This window comes from Molothrus ater, chromosome 23, assembly GCF_012460135.2.
Source record: "Molothrus ater isolate BHLD 08-10-18 breed brown headed cowbird chromosome 23, BPBGC_Mater_1.1, whole genome shotgun sequence".
In the NCBI taxonomy this organism is placed as follows: Eukaryota; Metazoa; Chordata; class Aves; order Passeriformes; family Icteridae; genus Molothrus; species Molothrus ater.
Genome location: NC_050500.2, coordinates 1,885,537 through 1,906,854, shown reverse-complemented (window position 1 = coordinate 1,906,854; position 21,318 = coordinate 1,885,537). Strand labels below are relative to the sequence as shown.

The 21,318-nt window shown below is 42.5% G+C and overlaps 1 protein-coding gene across 2 annotated transcripts; it reads left to right on the top strand.

Annotated features, from left to right (window-relative positions):
- The first annotated feature begins 371 nt into the window (after positions 1 to 371).
- SSU72 (SSU72 homolog, RNA polymerase II CTD phosphatase) lies at positions 372 to 21,318 on the top strand. Of its 2 annotated transcripts, XM_036396305.2 has the most exons (5): positions 372 to 503; positions 6,936 to 7,079; positions 17,457 to 17,596; positions 19,322 to 19,440; positions 20,686 to 21,318. In XM_036396305.2, exons 1-5 carry the CDS (start codon positions 424 to 426, stop codon positions 20,785 to 20,787), a joined length of 585 nt encoding a protein of 194 aa, XP_036252198.1. In that variant the 5' UTR covers positions 372 to 423; the 3' UTR covers positions 20,788 to 21,318. The 2 variants fall into 2 exon arrangements, with proteins under 2 accessions (XP_036252198.1, XP_036252199.1); XM_036396306.1 differs by lacking the exons at positions 372 to 503; positions 6,936 to 7,079 and adding an exon at positions 16,925 to 17,045 and having other exon boundaries at positions 17,429 to 17,596.

Here is a 21,318-nt window from a genome sequence, read left to right as displayed (position 1 = left end):
GCCAGCCCCTTCCAGGCTGAACAAGCCCTCACGCTCCTCCTCCTCTGAGCACCAACACCTTATTAAATCATTATCTATATATCAATATCACATATTTCAAAATATCATTTTTAATATATTATTTATCGCCCTCGGGGGTGAGGCGGCACAACCCTCTCCCCCTCCACGCTGCGCCCGACGCTTCCCACAGCTCGCCGGCAGCTCGCACTCCGCTCGCCCTCGCCCAGCACCCTCCGTTCCCTTCTCCCGGCACTCCCCTGCCGGCGGCCGCGGCCGCTCCGCCTCCCCCGCGCCGTGCCGCGGTTGGCTGCGCCGGGGCCCTGCTGACACGTCCCGTCCCCGCCCGCCGCGCTGCCGCCGCCATTTTGTGGAGCGGCGGCCGGGAGGGAGGGAGGCACGGGCAGCCCCAGCGCCGTGCCCGCCATGCCGTCCGCGCCGCTCCGCGTGGCCGTGGTGTGCTCCAGCAACCAGAACCGCAGCATGGAGGCGCACAACATCCTCAGGTAACCGCTGCTGCCCGCTTCACCCCCCGTGCGGCCGGCGCTCCGCTGTCAGGGAGGCGCGGATGGATGGGGCCGTGCGGTGGGGCTCACGCCCGGCCCGGCAGGCCCGTGGTTGCGGGGCAGCACTTTGCCTTCACCCTGCCTTCATCCCGCTTGTACCCGCTTTTCACCTCGCTGCCACCCTGTTTGTACGCCCTTTTCACCCCCTTTTATCCGCTTTTTACCCCGTTTTTATCTCGTCTCCTCCGCGCCCCGCTCCAGGCCGCGGTGGGGTCCCGGCCCTTCCTGGCGGAGCTGTGGCTGGAAACACGGGCCGGGCGCTTGGGTGGAGCCGGGCCTGTGTCTCGCCGTGTGGAAACTTAAATTTTCCCTTTTTTCCTGGGTTTTTCCCCCCTTTTTTTTTTTAATTCTTGAGTCCATCTGAAAAGGCCCCACAGGGAAGCCGGATAGAGACATAGAGACTCTTCCTCAGGAGCTGGAGTGATAGACAAGGTGTAATAGGTACAGAGTGAAAGAGGAGAAATTTAGGTTAGATGTTAGGAAAAATATTTTTTTAGGGTGGTGAGACGCTGGCCCAGGGAGATTGTGGCTGTCCCATCCCTGGTAGAGGGTCCAGGGCAAGGTTAGATGGGGCTTGGAGCATCCTGGGATGGTGGAAGGTGTCCCTGCCCATGGGTTGGGTTTTAAGGTCCATTCCCACCCCTTAACACTGTGAAAACTGAGCCACTCTGTGCCCTGAAAGGGAACCCTTTCCTCTCACAGGAGAACCAGAACATTCGGTTCAGAGCGCTAAATGTCTTTGAGATTAGGAGTGTTAATCTGTTTAGCACTTCCACTGCTCTCAGCTTGGCTGCAGAGGTGAGGTGGGAGACTTGGGACAGACAGATGGACAGGAGAGACCTGATCTGCCTGAAATCGTGTCCCTGAATCTTCCCTTTGCACGGCAGGAACATGATAAGGATGTTTATTTTATTATTAAAGTTATGCAAAGAAACATTCACGTTAGAAATACACGTTGATGGCATAGTAAGCAAAACAACTGTGAGTAAGCTGTGTGCTACATGTAAATAAAAATAAAAGCTTTGAAAGGAATAAATAATAAAAGCATTTGGTCTGGCAGCCATCTTACTGTAACAGCATTTCATGCACTTCACGCTCACTCTTGGCATCGGATGTTATCTGTGAAAACAGGACATTGTTTTTCCTCTGAAAATGCTGGAACTGAGTTGGAATTGAAAGCTGAGCGTTAAGGATAAAGTTAAATTTACTTCTGATGTTTGGCCTTTTCCTTGCCCCGTGTTTTCGCAGAAATCAATCACTTCCGGTGGGACTGATGTTCCCCAAACGTGGCAGGGTGGTTTTTAAAAGTCTGTTCTCCCCGGAGATTTGAATTTAAAAGTAACAAAACATTATTTAGAAAACGTTTCATTTTACTAACATCTTTTGTAGTTGCAGCACCAGTAGCATAAATGGCAAAGCAAAGGAAATAACAGCCCGTTTGCAGTAAACTTGAGGAAAATGTCTGAGTTGGCTCCAAGCCAGGCTGCCTCACCCCTTCAGGGCAGTGTGTTGCAATGCAGTTGGAAAGAACACATGATTAAAACAGGAAGAAGCTGAGAAATGACGAAATTTTCATGTCTTTTGTTAGTGGATGACAACACTTTAAACAACACAAATTCTGTGTGCTGCTGGAAAACAAAGTCTGGGGTCCAGCATTCAGCGTGTGCTTGAGTATTTTGTAATTAACCAAGTTTTAAACACTTTGTTCCAGTTTTCCACCAGAAGAAGCTGAAGAATTAGGAAATTTTAATGTATTTTGTTAGTGGATGAACAAGACTATAAAAGACACAAATTCTGTGTGCTGCTGGAAAACAGTCTGGGGTCCAGCATTCAGTTGTGCTTGAGTATTTTGTAATTAACCAAGTTTTAAACACTTTGTTCCAATTTTCCAGCAAAAGAAGCTGAGGAATTACAAAATTTTAAGGTATTTTGTTAGTGGATGACCAAGACTATAAAAGACACAAATTCTGTGTGCTGCTGGAAAACAAAACCTGGGGTCCAGCGTGTGCTTGCCTATTTTGTAATTAACCAAGTTTTGAACACTTTGTTGCAATTTTGCAGCAGAAGTCAGCCTGAAGGGCTGTCAGGAGTTTGTTGATGGAGTAAGAGCCATCACCACAGGGCCGAGGAAGCCGAGGGGAGCAGGAAGAGCAGCCAGAAAGCCACGGGCCCTCCTTGGAGCTGCCAGAGTGGCTGTGGGGAACCCCGCCCTGGGCCAGGTCTGGCTCACCCTGCACTGTTTGATTTGCAGGCTCTGCTGGGGCGGGGTGAGGTGAGAAGCAGAGCAGGCCTGGCTGCTGAGCGAGCCCTGCTCAGCAATAACAAAAACATCCCTCTGTTGTAAGCACAAATCCACACTGCAACTGCTGGGACAGAAATTCACTCTACCCCAGCCAGAACCAGCCCGGTCTCTCAGTGATTTTATATTTTATATTTTGTCATAGAGCATGCAGACCCAGGTCACAGCTCTCCCTCAAAGGAGGAAGGAGGAGGGTGAATCTCTTCCAGCCAAGCTTTTTTTATGCAGCAATTTCCACATTTCTGCAAACACAAATCCACACTGCAGCTGCTGGGACAGAAATTCACTCTACCCCAGCCAACACCAGCTGGGTCTATCAGCGATTTTATATTTTATATTTTGTCATAGAGCATGCAGACCCAGGTCACTTGTTCTCCCTCAAAGGAGGAAGGCAGAAGGGTGAATCTCTTCCAGCCGAGCTTTTTTTAAGCAGCAATTTCCACATTTCTGTTTGGTTGGGTGTACCCTGATGGCTTTGGAAGGAAGTTACTGAGTTCAAGTTCTCTGTGTCACTTACTGGCAATAAAAAGTTCTAAAATGCTGATACACACTTCTGCCACACATCCCTTGGTTTAGAAAACCAACCTTCAGGAAATTCAAGAGTATGAACATGAGGTCTTAGTGGCAGAGAAATTAAAATATTGCAACCTTTGTAGCAAAAATGTAGTTTTCATATTGATGTTAAGACTTGCAGTCCAACGTTGAGGTGTAAGAGAACTTAAATTGCTCCTGTGAAGTTGTTGGTATTCAAAGTGAGTTAACAGTGCTTTAGTCCTGCTGCTCAGCAGTGTGGGCTTGTTTTGGGGGGTGGTTTTTTAATATTGATTGGGTGGCATGAGATATTTTTTAAATAACCTACAGGGGTTGCTGGTTATTTTCCTGCTACCTCTTGTGGAAAGGGATGTGGTAAAATTGATAATTTGTGCCCTGAAATCCTTCCCCACTCTGAGTGCAGTGGCACTGCAGGATTTATTACATTTGCTTTAATATTTAGCAATATTTCCTTCAGCTTTTGTGGAAAGGAACATACAATCAACTGAAAAGAAGATTTAATTAAATTCTATTTAATAAGAATTTGTGAGATCCACAAATAACAGTGAAATAAAAGAAAGGTGTGGACAAAAGTTCCTGTCTGAAGCTGCACAAATTACTGTTATTTACTCTGCCAGAAGAAATGATAATAATAATTATTTCCAGTGGTCCCAGTCAGTGCAGTCCAGGTTGGTTTCTGATTTCAGAATTATTCTCAGTGAGCTCTGAGATCTTTGGGGGAAGTGCTCAGGGGCACTTGAGCCCCTCTTTGTGATGAGCTTGGGGTGAGCTCTGGGCACTGACTCTGGCCTTAAACTGGGGTTTATCCACATCAGCCTTAATGGCATTAACAGAAAGAACCCCCTGAAGGAAGGTCACTGTTAGCCTGTTAAAGGGTCAGCTCACATTCGCAGGAGACTGTCTGTCTGTCTGTCCTACCTTCATTTGGACAGTCTGTCTGTCTGTCCTACCCTCATTTGGACTGTCTGTCTGTCTGTCCTACTCTTCATTTGGACTGTCTGTCTGTCTGTCCTACCTTCATTTGGACAGTCTGTCTGTCTGTCCTACCTTCATTTGGACAGTCTGTCTGTCTGTCCTGCCTTCATTTGGACAGTCTGTGTGTCTGTCCTACCTTCATTTGGACAGTCTGTCTGTCTGTCCTACCTTCATTTGGACTGTCTGTCTGTCCTACCTTCATTTGGACAGTCTGTCAGTCTGTCCTACCCTTCATTTGGACAGTCTGTTTGTCCTACTCTTTATTTGGACAGTCTGTTTGTCTGTCCTACCTTCATTTAGACAGTCTGTTTGTCTGTCCTACCTTCATTTGGACAGTCTGTCTGTCTGTCCTACCCTTCATTTGGACTGTCTGTTAGTCTGTCCTACCCTTCATTTAGACAGTCTGTTTGTCTGTCCTACTCCTCATTTTTTCCCATCTTCTGGGTAGTTTCACCAGGTCAAACCCAAACCCATTGTCCTGTAGGAATTGTTCATTTTTACAGATTTGCCACATTTCCACAAACACCTGATGATTCCCTACACTGGATGTGCCCAGCTATTTAATAAAAGCTGAATAACATTTCATAAAAGCTCCTGACTAATTAATGGCTCTCTGCAGGCATTTTCCCTTTCCTGTGCCCCAGTTGTTGCAAGAAATGTTTTTAGAACATTTTATTGTACCTGGGGCATAAATAGTGGAAAAAATTGACACTACCACTCAGCAAGGTACAAAACATGAAATTCCATGTGAGGAACTCAAATTGCAGCTATTCAGGGAAGTTTAATTTAAATTTAATTTTAAATGGGTCATGGGCCTTCAAGGCACAAATTTTTGATGTGTTGAATGTCAAAGATTTCAGATTTGTTTTATATGAGATCATGCAAAAACTTCAGGGACATCTACAGCAACTAGAGGTGGAGGTTTTAATGTGTGTGATCCAAGCAGATCTGTTCCAAAGAGAAAGAAAATGAAACCATAGAAGAAAAGATCAAATTGAAACATGAATTTTTTAGCACTGCAATTTCTTCTGTACATATTATGTCTCTCTCCACGTCCAGTAGAAGCAGCAGAATCAAAACTTGAATCTGCAAGTATTGCAGGCAAAATAAATGAACAGTGACTCATAACTGCACCAGTTACATGTGATGGAGGGCTGGGAGGGACAGAAAAATTGCACTTTTTTCCACTTGTATCCATTCTCAGTCACCAGTCCTGCAGAAAGAAGCAAAAAGCCCTCGTGTATTTTGTCTGTGTACAGAAACAGGCTCCTATAAATAGGTGCTGGAGGAAAAATGTGGGGAGCAAGAGAAGGGAAAGGAGGGGCTGTGCTCCTGTAGGAGGAGCTGCAGGAAACCAAGTGTTGGTGCTTGCAGAGCTGTGTCTGAGGCTGGGGCAGGAGGTGATCACAGCCTGTGCCCTGAAGCGTTTGGGGTCACTTTGGGGACACCTCTGAAGGCAAAGTGACAGTTTGGGGTCGGTGTTTTCTGCTGAGTTTCCCTGGATGTGCAGGCCAGGGAGCCTGGGGCCAGCTCTGCCCTGGGCCCCAGTTGTGCTCACTGCCCTCAGAGCAAAGCACTGCACATCTGGGGTTGTTTCTGGGGCTGGGGGTGCTCACTTGATTTGTGTTTCAGCATTGTTCACTCCATTCAGGCTCTGCTAAAATCATTCAAGCTGGAATTGAATAAAAACCAGATTAACTCCTGGTCTGGCTGTTTCAAGCTATGTTGTCATTACAGACCCAAATGCTGATAGCAACACTAATTTACCATGTAACTTTGTCCATTAGACCACCAGGAAAATCTCTTTTTTCTCCCATTATTCCATAGATTGCTGTGTTTTTTAATAATACTGAAGGAGGTTTTGAGGTTTGAGTGTCTCAGTTAATCAGCAAGAACATTTTGGCATTGCTCCTAAGGACAAGCAGGTTCCTGCCTCTTTTTAAACAATAAACAAGTAGTTGTTCATAAGAATGGAATGAAGTAATCCCTGCTTTAGCCAAGAGTTACAGAGAGCACTTGTGTAAAGGTAATTGCACTGCATGGTTTTCAGGGGCAGGCACACAAATGTCTGTCCTGGGCTAATTAAATTACACTTTGGGCAACAAAGTGAGAAGAATAATGCAGTTAGGCCAAGAGTCTCAGCAGGACACTGAAGTATTGCTCAGTAGTGCAGTTATTTATTTGTATCAAGAGAGAACCATCTTTGTCTGTGTTGTCATGAATACTGAAGGGATTTGTTGCAAATCCAGGATGCAAAAGGAAAGCACAAAAGGAAAGCACAAAAGGAAAGCACAAATGACATTTACAAATAGCTCTGTACCATAATTGTAAGGATATTCCTGTCAAATAGAGGTGCTTCCCTTGAAATAGTGTGTGAGTTCAGATTGTGACTGCAAGGAAAATACACATTGGGAACTCCAGGCAGCTTGGTTGCTCAACTGCTGCTGGCTGAGGTGTTTTTAAGGTTCACTCTAATATTTGTCAGCACTTGAATCTCCAAGTCCATGCAGTCTCACTGTCTCCTCCCCCTCCCTTGTGTCTTTCAGCAAACGAGGATTCAGCGTCCGATCCTTTGGCACAGGGACTCACGTGAAACTGCCAGGACCAGCCCCGGACAAGCCAAATGTTTATGACTTCAAAACAACATATGATCAGATGTACAATGATCTGCTTAGGAAAGACAAAGAACTGTATCCCTGTGGCACGGCCTCTTTAAAAAATCCACTGTGGTTCATCCTTGAAAGGTGTAATTCATTAGTTGGCATTAAGAATCTCTTAGAGTTGCTTGCCTGGCGAACTTTAAATGATTTTAAGTTTATAGGAGGTTTTTTTGTTTTTGTTTTTTTTTTAAACAGTGGGCCTCTAATGCTCCCTTGTAAATTGTTACACACATCCCAAATGCTCTTTTGTAGTGTGTTACCATGTTTAGCTCTTGAATGATCACATCAGTACCCTCAGATTGTCCATTGCCTCCCCTGCACTGTGGATCCTTCTCAGTGCAAAGACTGTCCTGAGTGTGGATTGGGAAGAGCGACCACCTCGACTTTAATGTTGTATTTAGCTCAGACAAACTGCCAGGTAAGGCTTACAGAATACTTTCTCTGGGAGAGAGGATGCCTTTCATTAAAGAGCTCACCCTTCTCACTGAGGATTTTGTGATATGTGATTTGCTCTGTGCACCGAGGAAAAATAACTCAGTAGTTGGTTATAAAGAATGGACAGAAGAGGGCCCAGTAACATTTAATCCTGGAGAGCAAAGGTGATCAGGGCTAGGCACACTACTAAAAATGTCCCAGCTGCATTATTTTAAAGTACCTGCCTTTAAAGTTGATTTTTTTAAATAAGAAAACCCACAAACAAAACTTGGGGAACTCATTCTAGATGTTTTTTCAACAAGGATCCTTTTAAATGTAGGATGTGGTCTTAATATATCACATGCAATGTGCTGGTTTATTTGATTCTTTTTTTTTATCCCTCTGCCTATAGAGAAAAGGAAAATCTTGCAAACCCACCTTAATGAGGTATGCCATATCCATATCCTGATTAAAAGAACTGCTTAAAAGAAAATCCCTTGAACTGAGAATTAATTTTAACAAGCACCAACGACTTGAGATTTCCTTTTTGAATTCTTCACTGCTGCTGTGCTGAATATGGCAGTACTTAAGAAAAACCAAAAGAACAGGAAGCCAACCTGTTCCCCCCTCTGAGCATGATTTGGAGGCACCATCGTGGTTCTGCTCCATGCTTTGCTGTGTTCCCCAAATATCTTTGCAGTGGAACAGTTAAACCTTTGCTCAGGATAAAGGAGCTTTAAACAAAAGCCACTGCAAGGGAAATAGGGCAACAGCAAATACCTCTGTGACTTTGCTTTTTTGATTCTCAGATGATTTAAGGTTTTCAGACTGAAGACTGGCAGCACAGAAAGTAACTCCATTTCCAGAAGTGGGTTTTGAGGGTAAAGATTTTAACCAAAACCACACCTGCTCTCATCAGCGAGTTGTGCAAGAGATTTTTGTGTCCCAGGGGCTCTCAGTTCTGTTGGGTGAGCATAACTTCAGAGAGGGGATGGGAATTACCTGTGGGCTTGGAGTGGGGTTGGGATGGGGGTACAAAAGGAGGGGTGGTTCCATATGACTGAGCTGATTATTCTGTTTCCCAGCCTTGCTTTCATCATCTGTGCTCGGAAATTTTGAGTCTTGCTGCCAACACTCTCTGCTTGTTCCCACGTTCCAGTGAGGAGACACCTGAGGTTTGAGTGCTCTCCTTGCTCAGGGACACTGTGCCTGTGAGGGAGCATCCTCTGCCCAAATAAACAACCCCCAGCTTCAGAAAGCTGTGGCCTCCAGCCAAAACTGAGCTGCTGGACCTCACTCAGAGCAAGGTTAGAGAGAAGAGATCACTGAGCCTCTGCTGCTCACTTGTGAGGAGGGGCAACAACAGTTAAAAAGCCACTCTGCAGAGATGAAAAGCACCTTCATTGCAGTTAATTAGGGAAATACAGAGCACAGCCTCTCATACCTTGAAGGCATATGTTGAATTTCAGCAGCACAGGAATAGGGGATTAATGGAGCCAGGAATACAGATTCAGTTGAGTAGGTGGTTACAGTAGATCTGAAATGGAAGCACTTCAAAGCCTTTTAAGATGTGGCAGTTAAAACTTAGAGTTAAAATAAGTATCAGCATCTCCCCTTGAGTTTTTAGAATGTAGCATTTCAATTCCCTGAGCCTTAGTTGAGGACTGCCCCAAAACCATTTAATAATGTTCTGAATGTTGCTTTTTAAAACATTCCTCTGTTATTTCTAGGACAACAATAGAGAATTCTGCCTGTAATTTGAGGAAGGCACAGCCATGGTCTGTAGTTCTCATCCACCACCTTGTATGTAGCATTTCAGTTCCCTGAGCCCCAATCAAGGACTGCCCCAAAACCATTTAACATTCTGAATGTTGCTTTTTAAAACATTCCTCTGTTATTTCTAGGACAACAATAGAGAAGTCTGCCTGTAATTTGAGGAAGGCACAGCCATGGTCTGTAGTTCTCATCCACCACTTTGTATTGCATTTGTAACCCACCTTTCCCACAACAGGATTATTTGTCCTTATTATTATTTGCCCCTTACAACTCTCTGAAGAGGTTTGAGGACTTAATTCTAATTCTGTGGTGGTGACCTTAAAGCTGAAACAAAAATAGAGCAAAACTGCTGGTGAGCTTTGCCTTCAAGTGAAGGCAGAAACTAGTCAAGAGTGAAACTTGCTAAACAGTTTAAATTTGAACTCAGTTTAAATCTTCATCAGCAGTTGATGTTGTGCCCAGGGATAGGAGCTGCTCAAGTGGAAATTTGGCCAGAATTCTGCAGGAATTGCTCCTGGGTTCTTGAGCAATGTGAGTAACTCCATGGCTGATTCCTTTCCTTTGCTCAGCACTGCTGTGTCTGTGACCCTCACATTAAAGCTGATTTTCACAGATGGGGGGGTATTTTTAATTAGGATTTCTAGGCAGCCTGCACTTACCCTGCAATCTTGGCCTCCTACTCTGCTCCTGACATTTTTTACCTCCTCTCTTAATTTGTCCTTCCTAACTTCAGACAGGATTCCAGTTTTAGCTCCTTAGCTCCACGAGGTTATAACATTGAGGGGAGGGTGGAAAACGTGTCCTTAAGAAGTCCCTAAAGCTGCTTCAGTTAGGAGGAAAATTCCAGAAATGAAGAAGAACTCTGTGCATCTCCCTTGAAGCCATTGATTCTTTTCTGTCCAAAAAACCCCAAAAAGTAGTGCTGATCTTGGTGATGGGATCTGGCTCTAACTCTGGGAGCTCCTGTTGAAGTTGGATGCCCATGTGATATTTTATGTGTAGCTCAGTCTTGAGGAGTACCTGACCCAAATTCTGCTTCAGGTAAGCTCTTCATGCATGTCTTTATCTTAACATTTTCATCTGGTTTTTCTTCATGGATTTTGAACTGCTAAGCACTTGTCAGCTTCTCTCCTGAGCTGTCATTCCAGGGGGGCTGTGTCTCTGGAAGCCACTTTGGAATGTTTCATTGTAGATCTGTTGAGGGATTTTTTTTTCTATATTTTTTTGGCTAAATTTGGATATTTTCTTCTCCTTTTTTTTTTTTTTTAAGCCTAACCTTGCAATAGTTAAAAATAGTTAAAATCATGGCCTGGGTGTCAATGGCAAAACTTCTTCCAAAAGCAGAGCAGTACAAGTCTCATTTTCTTCCTTACCATGTCTTACAAAGCACTTCAGTGCTCCAAGAAATAGAGAGAAGGGATGAGGGTGGAAAGAAGTGTTTAAACTGGATTTAAAGAGGCTTCTGAGAGGCACATTTCTGCAAATCAACATGCTTCCAGCCACAGGCTGCATTCCAATCCCTTTTGCTCCATGAAGGGTTGTAAAATGCTTCACAAAATCTTGGTCCTTTCAAAGGCAGCAAATTTTCAGCGCTTCTTCATCTGCCTTCTGATCACACTGCCTTTAATCTTGGCTTCATTCGCGTTCAAAAGGAAATACATCAAATTATTAATAATAGATGAGCTGGAGATCTATTATTTAAATACTGTTTGAGCTGTGGCACGTGGCAGAAACTCCAGACTCAGATGTAACAGCAAATGCTTTTCACCAACATAAAACACCCTCTGCCATCCTGTCTCTTCTGGGTGCTCTGAAGGGTTTGTTCCTTATCCAAGGTGAGTCCAAACATGCTCTGAGGAATTGTGACTGGAGGATCCAGTCTGAGGCTGATGACTTCTGGAAAATCCATTTAGAGCTGCAGTGATTTCATTCTTTGGCACTTTCATCCCAGTTTGAGGGAGGGGAGTGAGGTGACAGTCGATGCTTCTTGCCTTGAAGTTCCCTCCCGTGAACACAAAACTTCTGTGCCAACATTAGGGATGCTTATGCTTCTCTTTATTCCAAACCAATTCCCATTTTCATTTCAAGTGTAATTCCTTAGACTGGCATTGATGGCAGGCCAGGAATGTTTCCTGCACAGCTCACCCAGAGTGCTGCATTCTCTGCAGGCTCCTGCTGCCAAGTGGCCCTGCTGTCTGTTGTTTGTATTCTCAGGTTTCCCAAATGTGCTCAATTAAATGGTTTTTAATCGATTTAGGGTTTGTGCTTTGCTCTGTCTGAGGTACCTTCAGCTGTAACTGGGAATTCTGAGTTTCACAGCACAAGGGTGGCAGCACCAGAGGCAGTTTGGGAATGATGGTGCAAGCTCCTGTTTCATTCATCCTTTCCCTCAGATTTCTCCTCAAAACACTTCCACCCTCCCAGTCCTGCATCTGCTGCTCCTCTCTGGAACCTGGCCCAGCTTCCCAGAGCTGAGGGAGCAGCCCCAGGTCCTGTGTGAGCCCTGAGCCCTCACCTGCTGCCCCTTGGAGTCACTGCAGCAGTGACATCTCCGTGTCACCACTGCCAGGTGATCAAACACTGGATCCCAGCAATCCAAACTCTTGAATGCAGCAGTGACATCTCCGTGTCACCTCTGCCAGGTGATCAAACTCTGGATCCCAGCACTCCAAACTCTTGAATGCAGCAGTGACATCTCTGTGTCACCACTCACTGCCAGGTGATCAAACTCTGGATCCCAGCAATCCAAACCCAACTCCTCTTGAATTTGCACTTGGATGAGGTGCAGGCTCAGCTGTTTGATGGCACAGTCAGACACAGTGCCACATCCTCGAGTCATCTTGTCACCCTTGTCATTCTGCAGTGCATCTGTGACATCCCTGCTCCTCTCTTTGCCAGTGCCCTTGGCCATTACTGCTTCTCTTTCCCCTCTGGCAGCTGCATCTGTCCATTCTCACCCCAAATACAGCTTGAGGTGCTCAGCACTGATAAATTCTTGCCTGGCACTTGAGCTCAGGGCTAAATTCAAGGTATTTTCTGCCTTCACTGATGTGTGGGGACAGACCCCTCACCTTTGGGCTCAGCCAGGCTGGGCTGCCATGTGGTTATTTATATTTGTTGTTATTTATATTTATGGTTATTTAGATTTGAACCAGCTCCTAGGAGCAGTTGGATTTATCCTTGCAGCTCGTGGATTTCAGATGCTGGGTGCTTGTCCCTCATTAGGAAAAACAATGCAGGTTTTTTGCAGCATTTTGCACAAATGGTGCAGAAATGTCACGGAGCCCAGCTTAGCATCTTCCTGATCGTTTTGGATGGCATGTTCTACAATCCCAGACTGGTTTGGGTTGGAGGGGACTTTAAAGCTCATCCTGTGCCATGGGCAGGGACATCTCCCACTGTCCCACGTCGCTCCAAGCCCCATCCAGCCTGGCCTGGAACAACTCCAGGGGCAGCCACAGCTTCTCTGGGAAACCTGTGCAGGGCCTCCCCACCCTCCCAGGGAGGAATTTTTCCTAATATCCCACCTCACCCTGCTCTGTTTCCATTTGTATCCAATAGAATGGTTCAGCACTAAGACTTTATTAATTTAAGGACTCGTGCAAATCTCTGGGTTGTCCTAAAGTGCAGTTTCAGTTCCAAAGGACAGGCATTGTATTAGGAATTTTTTCTTAATATCCCATCTTATCTTGCTCTGTTTCCACTTGAATCCAATAGAATGGTTCAGCTTAAGACTTTATCAGGTTAAAGAAAAGCAGAAGAATTGTGAAAATACCTGGTTTGTTCCAAACTGCAGTTTCAGTTCCAAAGGACAAGAATTGTGTTAGGATTTTTTTCTTAATATCCCACCTCACCCTGCTCTGTTCCCATTTGAATCCAATTGAATGGTTCAGCACTAAGACTTTATTGATTTAAGGACCAACAAAAGTTGTGCACAATCTCTGGTTCATTCTAAACTACCCAGTTTCAATTCCAAAGGACACTGCATTAGGAATTTTCTTCTGATTTCTGCTCTGTTTCTATTTCAATCCAATAGAATGGTTCAGCATTAAGGCTTCATTAATTTAAGGACCAACAAAAGACTTGGGAGTTTTCTCTGCTCTGTTGCAGACTGCCCAGTTTCCATTCCCGAGCACAGGCAGCGTTCCCTGGGCGTGGAGTGAAGGCAGCCCTGCAGCCATAACCAGTGTGCCTGGAAAGTGGAATTTGTGGTGCCTGTGCCCATTCCAGGCTTTCATTCCCTCCAAAAGGAGCTGATTCTGAAGGTGGAAGATGCTTGGGCAGCCTCACCCCCCTCCACATTTCACTTTAGGCAACATCGAGTTCTAGACAAACTCTAACACAAGGTGTTCTGTTTATAATGCAGATACTAACAAATAAAAAAAGATTATTTGGAAAAGAGACCTTCAAATGCCACTCATGCTCTGGTGAGAAGCACTCTGCTCTGCTTTTCCCAAAGAAGAAATGCAGTTTTTGAGGAAATAATCAGATTTATTTGAAGATGTAGAAGCTTTGGGTGCCTGCCATTACTTTAAAGTTTATTTTTTTCCCCCTAACATGGTTGTGTACATGTTAGCAAATATCATTTGCCCAGTTAGGTTTAATAAATTGGCTTTTATATTTTCAGGAATGGCCTGGGTTGGAAGGGACCTTAAATATCATCTCATTCCACCCCTGTCCATGGCAGGAGCAGCTGCACAGAGCAGGATGCTCAGAGCTTCACCCAGCCTGCCCTTGGGCCTTCAAGGGATGGGAGTTTTAAATCTATATAATTCATAGATTCATCTGTATCATTAATTTCTGTACCCCAACACTCCCAGCTCAAATCACTTGTGAGCTTCAGCTTCACATGGGAGTTAAAAGGAAATGCCTGGACCAGTGAGATCATTTTTCTTTAATCCTACAGGATAGAGACGTGAATCTCTTGGCCATCTCTAGGCTGGTGCTCATGGCTAAAAGTGATTTTTGGGTCAGTGACAAATAATGATAAAATTTGGAGGGGTGAGGAAGGGGTGCTTACCCAGATGTCTGGAGCAGGGACCCATCCATTGGATGGTAAAGGCATTTCTGGTGTCCATGACAGGAATTTTAAATTCAGGTAGTGAAAGCAGTGAAAACTTTAGGGATTTAGCTAAACACATTTTTATTTTTTTTATTTTTTACAATAAATCTTCATCACTAGTGTGGGATAACCTGAGCTCAAAGGGGAGCATGCACAGACAGTACCAGAAATTCTCCATGAGAATGACCAGCAATGCTGTGCCTGTTGGAAAAACCCAATTTTGTGCTGCAACATCCTTTTATATCAAACCTTCCCACTGCTGAGCCTTCTGCCTGAATTCCAGCTCACTGTGGGCCTGTTCAGCACAGTTATTCTGCTAAAGGTGAAATCTGAATTGCACTCTGTCAGAATGTGCTGGGTTTACTCTGCCAAGAGCTTCCAGTGGGTGAAGGGAAATGCAGGCGAGTTCTGGTGTCCTCAGCATGGCAGGGCTACAAAATGTGGCAGGGCAGAAAATCAGGGAAAATTCAGTCCTGGAAAGAGCAGGGATGCACAGGAAAGGGAGAGTGGAGTTAAAATCTGTTGGGAGCAAAGCAGAGCCTGACTTCAATGAGCCAACGCCTGCCAGTGTGGTGGAAACCATTCATAAATTGTTGTATCTGCATTTACCTGGGCTCTCAAAGAGCAAAAAGTTGAAATGACCCAAAACCTGCCAGTGTGGTGGAAACCATTCATAAATTGTTGTATCTGCATTCACCTGGGCTCTCAAAGAGCAAAAAAAAATTGGATTATTTATTATTCCTTGGAATAAAAACTTTGAAAATAATAAAAACAATACATTTAAAATTAGTAAAATAATAAATTTATTAATCATTTAAAAATAATTTAAAGATGATTTAAAATCTCTCATTTACCTGAGCTCTCAAAGAGCAAAAAAAAAAAGGATTATTTATTATTCCTTGGAAAAGTAAATTTAATAAATAATAAAACCAATAAATTTTAAGTAGCAAATTAACAAATTTATTAATAATTTAATAAATAATAAGTGATAAATTTAATAAATAATAAATTCCTTGGAATAATAAGAATGTGCAGAGCCTTCCTGCACATGAATAATGTGCACACCCCCCCCCTTTTCCTGGCTTTTTCCAGGTAAAAAAGATCTCAGGCAACCAAATAGGAAAGCACCATAAACCTTCACTGCTTCTCTCAGTCTCCTTTTATAGGCAGATGGACCCTTGGAAAAAAAAAAATAAAAACTAAAACCTAAAAAATAGCTGTAAGTTGGCAGCAGAGAGCTGGGCTGGGAACAGAAATCTTGTGTGGGTTTGGGAATCTGCGTAATTCTGTCTCCAGGCTCCCTCAGGAAAGCGAGGGGACGGATGCCAGCAACGTTTTATCCTAGAAAGGGAAAGAAGAGAACCCAGAGAAGTGTGGGGGATGTTGTGGGTTTTATTTTTTGCCCCCCTCTTGAACTGCGGTGATGTAGAAATGAGGAGTGCAGAGCTCCCCTCCCAGCTGGGCGGGCAGATGTTGGCATCTTTTGGAAATGGCAGATATTTTGGAGATGGCATTTTGAAAATGCACTCGTTTTCCTGCTCTGCAAATAACCAGAAGGCTGAGATGGCTCCATCCAAGTGTTTCTTATTTTTTATTTTTTTTTTTTTTCCCAAACATGACAAAACCCCAGGAAAATTCCCAGGGGTGCTGGTGTGCAATTGCTGCTGGTGAGAGCTTTGGGCTGTAAAGGACAATTCCTTAAGAAAATAAGGAGAAATCTTTGGGGAAAAAAAGAGTAAAAAAAGGCTTGGGAGTGAAGTGGGGAAAAGCAATGCAGCAGAAGTCAGGCTAATTGACAAGATTTAATTGTGATAAACATCCCAGCACTCAGTCAGGGCTGCAAAATTGAAATTATGAGGAGTTGAAGTGCAGTGAGGCAGACACAGAGGAACTGAATCTGTTTCCAACATGAAGCAGACTCTTGTAGGTAGAAAATTTTAATATAAATTAAACACTTGAAGGATTTAAGAGCTTTGGAGGGTGTTTGCTTGAACGGGAGCTCTGTGAGCACACAGGTGAACATCTGGGCAGCAGAATTTGAGCTCCTGCTAAAAGGAAGGCAGGAAATTGTTTGTCCTTTGTTATAAAAATAGCAGGAATGGTTTCTGAAAAGAAATACCTGTCTGTCACCTTTTCAGCCAGGAAATAAGCCCAGATGACCTCTTACATATTGCTACAAATACTGGAAATTGTTTTATTCTCAGAATTGTTATCTCAAGAAATTACAGGCTGTTATCCTCAGTGCTACATTGTAAAAATCATCTCCTCAGATGGCTAAAAATACAGCTGAAAAACAAGAATGTCAAGTCAGGCAGAGATGCATCCCCTTCCAGGCTTTCTCAATCCAAATTTCCCCCTCAGACTTTCCCTTCAGAGGGTGTTTGGTTTCACTCCAGCCAGCAGCTCTATGTGACAGCCAGGCCTGGAGTGCTCCCAAAGGAAGTGCAGTCCCAGAAAGGGGCAAAGCAGTGGGATTAGAGAGCCCTGCCTGAGCAAGGGGCTCCAGGATGTCAAATCAGGGCCTCAAGGTGACAGCAGCAGCATAAATTTAGCTCCCAAGCAGCATCACAGATTCCTTTCGCACAGTGATGAGGCTCTGACAGGCACAAAATCTGTTTTTCTTCATTCCTCCCTATGTATGCAGCTCAGGATATTTTTATGGGATGTGCTGCTGCGGTTTCTTTGGGTTCCTTTGGAATTTCACTTGCAGAAATCCACAGAATTACAGAAATCCACATTTCCAGGTAGGGCTTTGTGCAGGTGGCACCTGAAACACCTCAGGGTGGCCTTGGGAGGGTGAGGAGCAGTGGCTGGGAGGAATGTGGGACATCCTGCTCACAGAACAGCACAGGCCAGGAAGTTTTTCTTTAAAAAAAAATTTCTTAAATTTCTTAAAATTTCTTAAAAAAAAGGTTTGGGGGGTTACATATTTATGGATATAAAAATAATTTCCCAAGAGAGCCTTTTAAAGCTGTAAAAAGCAGCTGCAAGATGGGGGTCACACCTTAAGAATTTCTTTAGTGGTCACAGATTTGTAGATTTGCCAACAAAATCTTTTATTTTAAAGACAAATGAATAATTGACCTTGTGCTGCTCATTTGCTCAAAACCATGACTTTTCCTTCAAGTAAAGATACTTAACTCAAGCAACTTCAGATACACACAGAATGGAATTTTACACATGTTGGACAGAAATAAGAGAATCAAGCCACGGCCAGAAAGATTCCAGAACTGCAAAGACGTTTTTGATTTGATCCTAACGTGTGAAGAAAGAGTCTATGATCAAGTAGTAGAAGGTAAGGAGCTTGAACTGATAAATCAAATTAATTTTGGGGGTTTTTTCCCCCCTCTTCCTTGAAAAAATCTGGAAACCTCCAGGAGCTGCAGTTGTTGATGGAGATTTATTGACAGAAGTGATCGTTGTCCCCAGAGGTGCTGGCAGCTCCTCAGAGTGCGTGTGCACAGCAGGGAAATGCAGAGAAATTCCATGTTTGGTTTGGAAATGCTCGTGGATCTCAGAAACTGAGCAAACTGGGGATGAGCTGATGGAAAAACAAATGGGAGCTGCCCTCCCTGCAGGATTCCCAAGCAGTTCATCCCCATGAAACACCTCCTGGGCAGTGGAGGGAAGCACAGGCAGCAGCTAATTAAAGTTAACGAGAGGGTTTAATTATCACAGTGCTGGAAACATGGGAATGACCTCCCAAAGAAATGTAAAAAACACAAACTCCTGCCCTGTGTTTATCCAAGCAGGTTTTACATATCCAGGTACATCATGATTGCCTGGCCCCACTTTGTGTTCTAATTACAGTGGGTTATAATTAGCTGAGCTGCCCAATTATCCTCTTTAATTGGGGTGGTGGGCTCTGAGATGGGTCAGGGGGTTCTTTGAGGAGGAAGTAAGAAGTCTTCCTCATGGTTCTGTTATTCTTAGAAGCCAGGTGTATTTATGGTTCCTGCTCTTTTACAATATTTCATATACTGGAAAATCCATCTTCCTGCTCTTCTCCATTATTCCATGTCCTGTAAAATCCATGGTCCTGCTCTTTTGCAATATTTCATATTCTGAAAAATCCATGGTCCTGCTCTTTATAACACTTCATGTCCTTAAAATCCACGGTCCTGCTCTTTTCCATTATTCCATATCCTGTAAAATCCATGTTTCGGTGCTTTTTTTTTTAAAAATGAGCAGTTAAAACATTCCAGGTGAGGAAGCCCAAAATCCTTCTTGACTTTTGGGATTCTTGATCTTTAAAGATTGTCAGAGTAAGAGGAGCAATAAATTCATTTGAGCAGGGAAAATAAACTGCCACGAGCATTTCACAAATCTGAGTTCATAGGTTTTCAAAATCCACCTCTTGTTTTTTGAAAGAAAAGGGATTATTAAGACAATAATATATTTTATAGATTATATAATATATAAAATATATATATATAATATATAATAATATATAATTATATATATAATTATATATTATTATATATATTATATATTATAATATAATAAAATATATTATATGTAAAATATAATATAGAATATAATATACACAATATGATATGATTGTGAATATAATATAATGTAATGTTATGTTATATTATATTATATTATATTATATTATATTATATTATATATATGGTATAATATGATATATTCAGATATATTATAAATTATATTTTAAAATATCTACCAAAATATATATTTAATGATTAAAATTATTTTTATAAAATAGTATAAAATAAATAATAATATATAGTGAAATATTTTAATAGAAATATCCATACAGTATATTTGTATTTATGAAATATGTAATATACAATATAAAATATAAAAATAATATAAATATATAGAAGTTGTTATTATTAAGAAAATATGAAATAAATTCTAAAAAATACTTTGGAAAATTGGATTGTGACAACACCTATGTATTTTTAAAAATCTTATTACTAATTTACTACTTATTACTTTTTTTTGTGTAAGATACGACCCCGTCCCACCCCAAGTTTTGCTTTGTTTTGTCCAGATTTGAACTCCAGGGAGCAGGAGACGTGTCAGCCAGTGCATGTCATCAACGTGGACATCCAGGACAACCACGAGGAGGCCACGCTGGGGGCCTTCCTCATCTGTGAGCTCTGCCAGTGTGTGAGTACAGCAGAGCCTCCAGGGCTGGGGCTGCGCCCATGGCCTGTGCTGTGCTCCAGGAAACCCCTGCAATGTGCAGGTGTTCCATTAAAATCCCTGTCAAAATGCAAATTTCCACATTCTCCTGGCTTGTGTTTGTGGGGTTCCCAGACAAATGCAGGAATGATGAATCTGACTCCAATTCTGGAGCTGCCACCAATGGCCTGTGCTTGTGCTCCAGAAAATCCCTGCATTTTGAGGTTGTTCCATTAAAATCCACGTCAAAATGCAAATTTCCACATTCTCCTGGCTTTGTGTTTGTGGGGTTCCCAGATAAAGCCAGGAGAATGTGGAAATGGTGAATCTGACTCCAATTCTGGAGCTGCCATTAATTGCCTTTGCTTGTGCTCCAGGAAACCCCTGCATTTTGCAGTTGTTCCATTAAAATCCACATCAAAATGCAAATTTCCACATTCTCCTGGCTTGTGTTTGTGGGGTTCCCAGCCTTCAGGACTTCACTGCTGCTCAGTAAAGTCCAGAGACTGGACAGCTATAGAGTGGACAGTAATATTCACCTGAAAAACATGTTTGATCATTTGGGAATCTCAATAAAATCAGAATATCTGTGCCTTTGGGAATGATCAATAAAATCAGAATGTCTGTTCTGTAAAAACAGAATCTGTTCTATAAAAACAGAATGTCTGATAATTTGGGAATTATCAATAAAATCAGAATATCTGTGCCTTTGGGAATGATCAATAGAAACTGAATATCTGTTCTATAAAAACAGAATATCTGTGCCTTTGGGAATCTCAATAATAACAGACTATCTGTGCCTTTGGGAATGGTCAATAAAACCAGGATATCTGTGCCTTTGGGAATGATCAATAAAATCAGAATGTCTGTTCTATAAAAACAGAATCTGTTCTGTAAAAACAGAATGTTTGATCATTTGGGAATTATCAATAAAATCAGAATATCTGTGCCTTTGGGAATGATCGATAAAAACAGAATATCTGTTCTATAAAAATAGAATATCTGTGCCTTTGGGAATGGTCAATAAAACCAGGATACCTGTGCCTTTGGGAAATCTCAATAAAATCAGAAATTTGGCAGTGCTGGGGATCTCAATAAAGTGCAGTAGAGCCCAGCTGGGTGCAGCCTGCCCAGTGAGATTTCCCAGCAAACCCCAAAATTGGGATTATTGGAGTTTTCTGACCATCAAACCCTTGGAGTTTGCTTGCTCAGACTTTTTTTCTCTTCCAGATCCAGCACACAGAAGACATGGAAAATGAAATAGATGAGCTGTTACAGGAATTTGAAGAGAAAAGTGGAAGGACTTTTCTTCATACTGTCTGCTTTTATTAAAGCACCTCTGTCTCTTAGGCCTTAACCCAGATGAGGGGAGCATGTGTTTCAAGTTCTGATTATACTGTACTTTGGAAAATGAATATTGATCTTTTTTTGTTTGTTTGTTTGTTTAAAAACTCCTTTTCAGTGTCTTCTTTTTGTTGTTGTTTTTTTTCAGGTATTCTGTCACAGGTAGGCAGAGATACTGGTTGGGCTTGTACATATAAAATTAAAATTATACACAAAAGCCACCTATTTAAAAATTCAAATCAAGTTTTTCTTTAAATCCTACTTTAATTATTACAAGTAGGTTTTTAATTATAAAGAGAATGTTTCTTGAATATAAGTTTATAATGTATTTTTCCAGCCTTTGGATTTATTTGATTTATTATATTTCAGTTGTGCTCTTTTTTTTTATTTTATTTTATTTCAATGTGACAGAATGGCTGAACTCTGTGAGGATGTGAATGGAACAATGAAAAAACTGAATATCTGTATATTATTAGCTATAAAGTTGGAAGCATCGAATAAAAATGAAAAAACCTTTAA

Bases quoted from the DNA above. Each gene is read 5' to 3' on its own strand.
- SSU72 (XM_036396305.2), top strand. From the start codon at position 424: ATGCCGTCCGCGCCGCTCCGCGTGGCCGTGGTGTGCTCCAGCAACCAG. The intron at 7,080-17,456 runs GTATCCCTGTGG...AAGCAACTTCAG, and splicing joins CTTAGGAAAGACAAAGAACT to ATACACACAGAATGGAATTT. The intron at 19,441-20,685 runs GTGAGTACAGCA...TTTCTCTTCCAG, and splicing joins TCTGTGAGCTCTGCCAGTGT to ATCCAGCACACAGAAGACAT.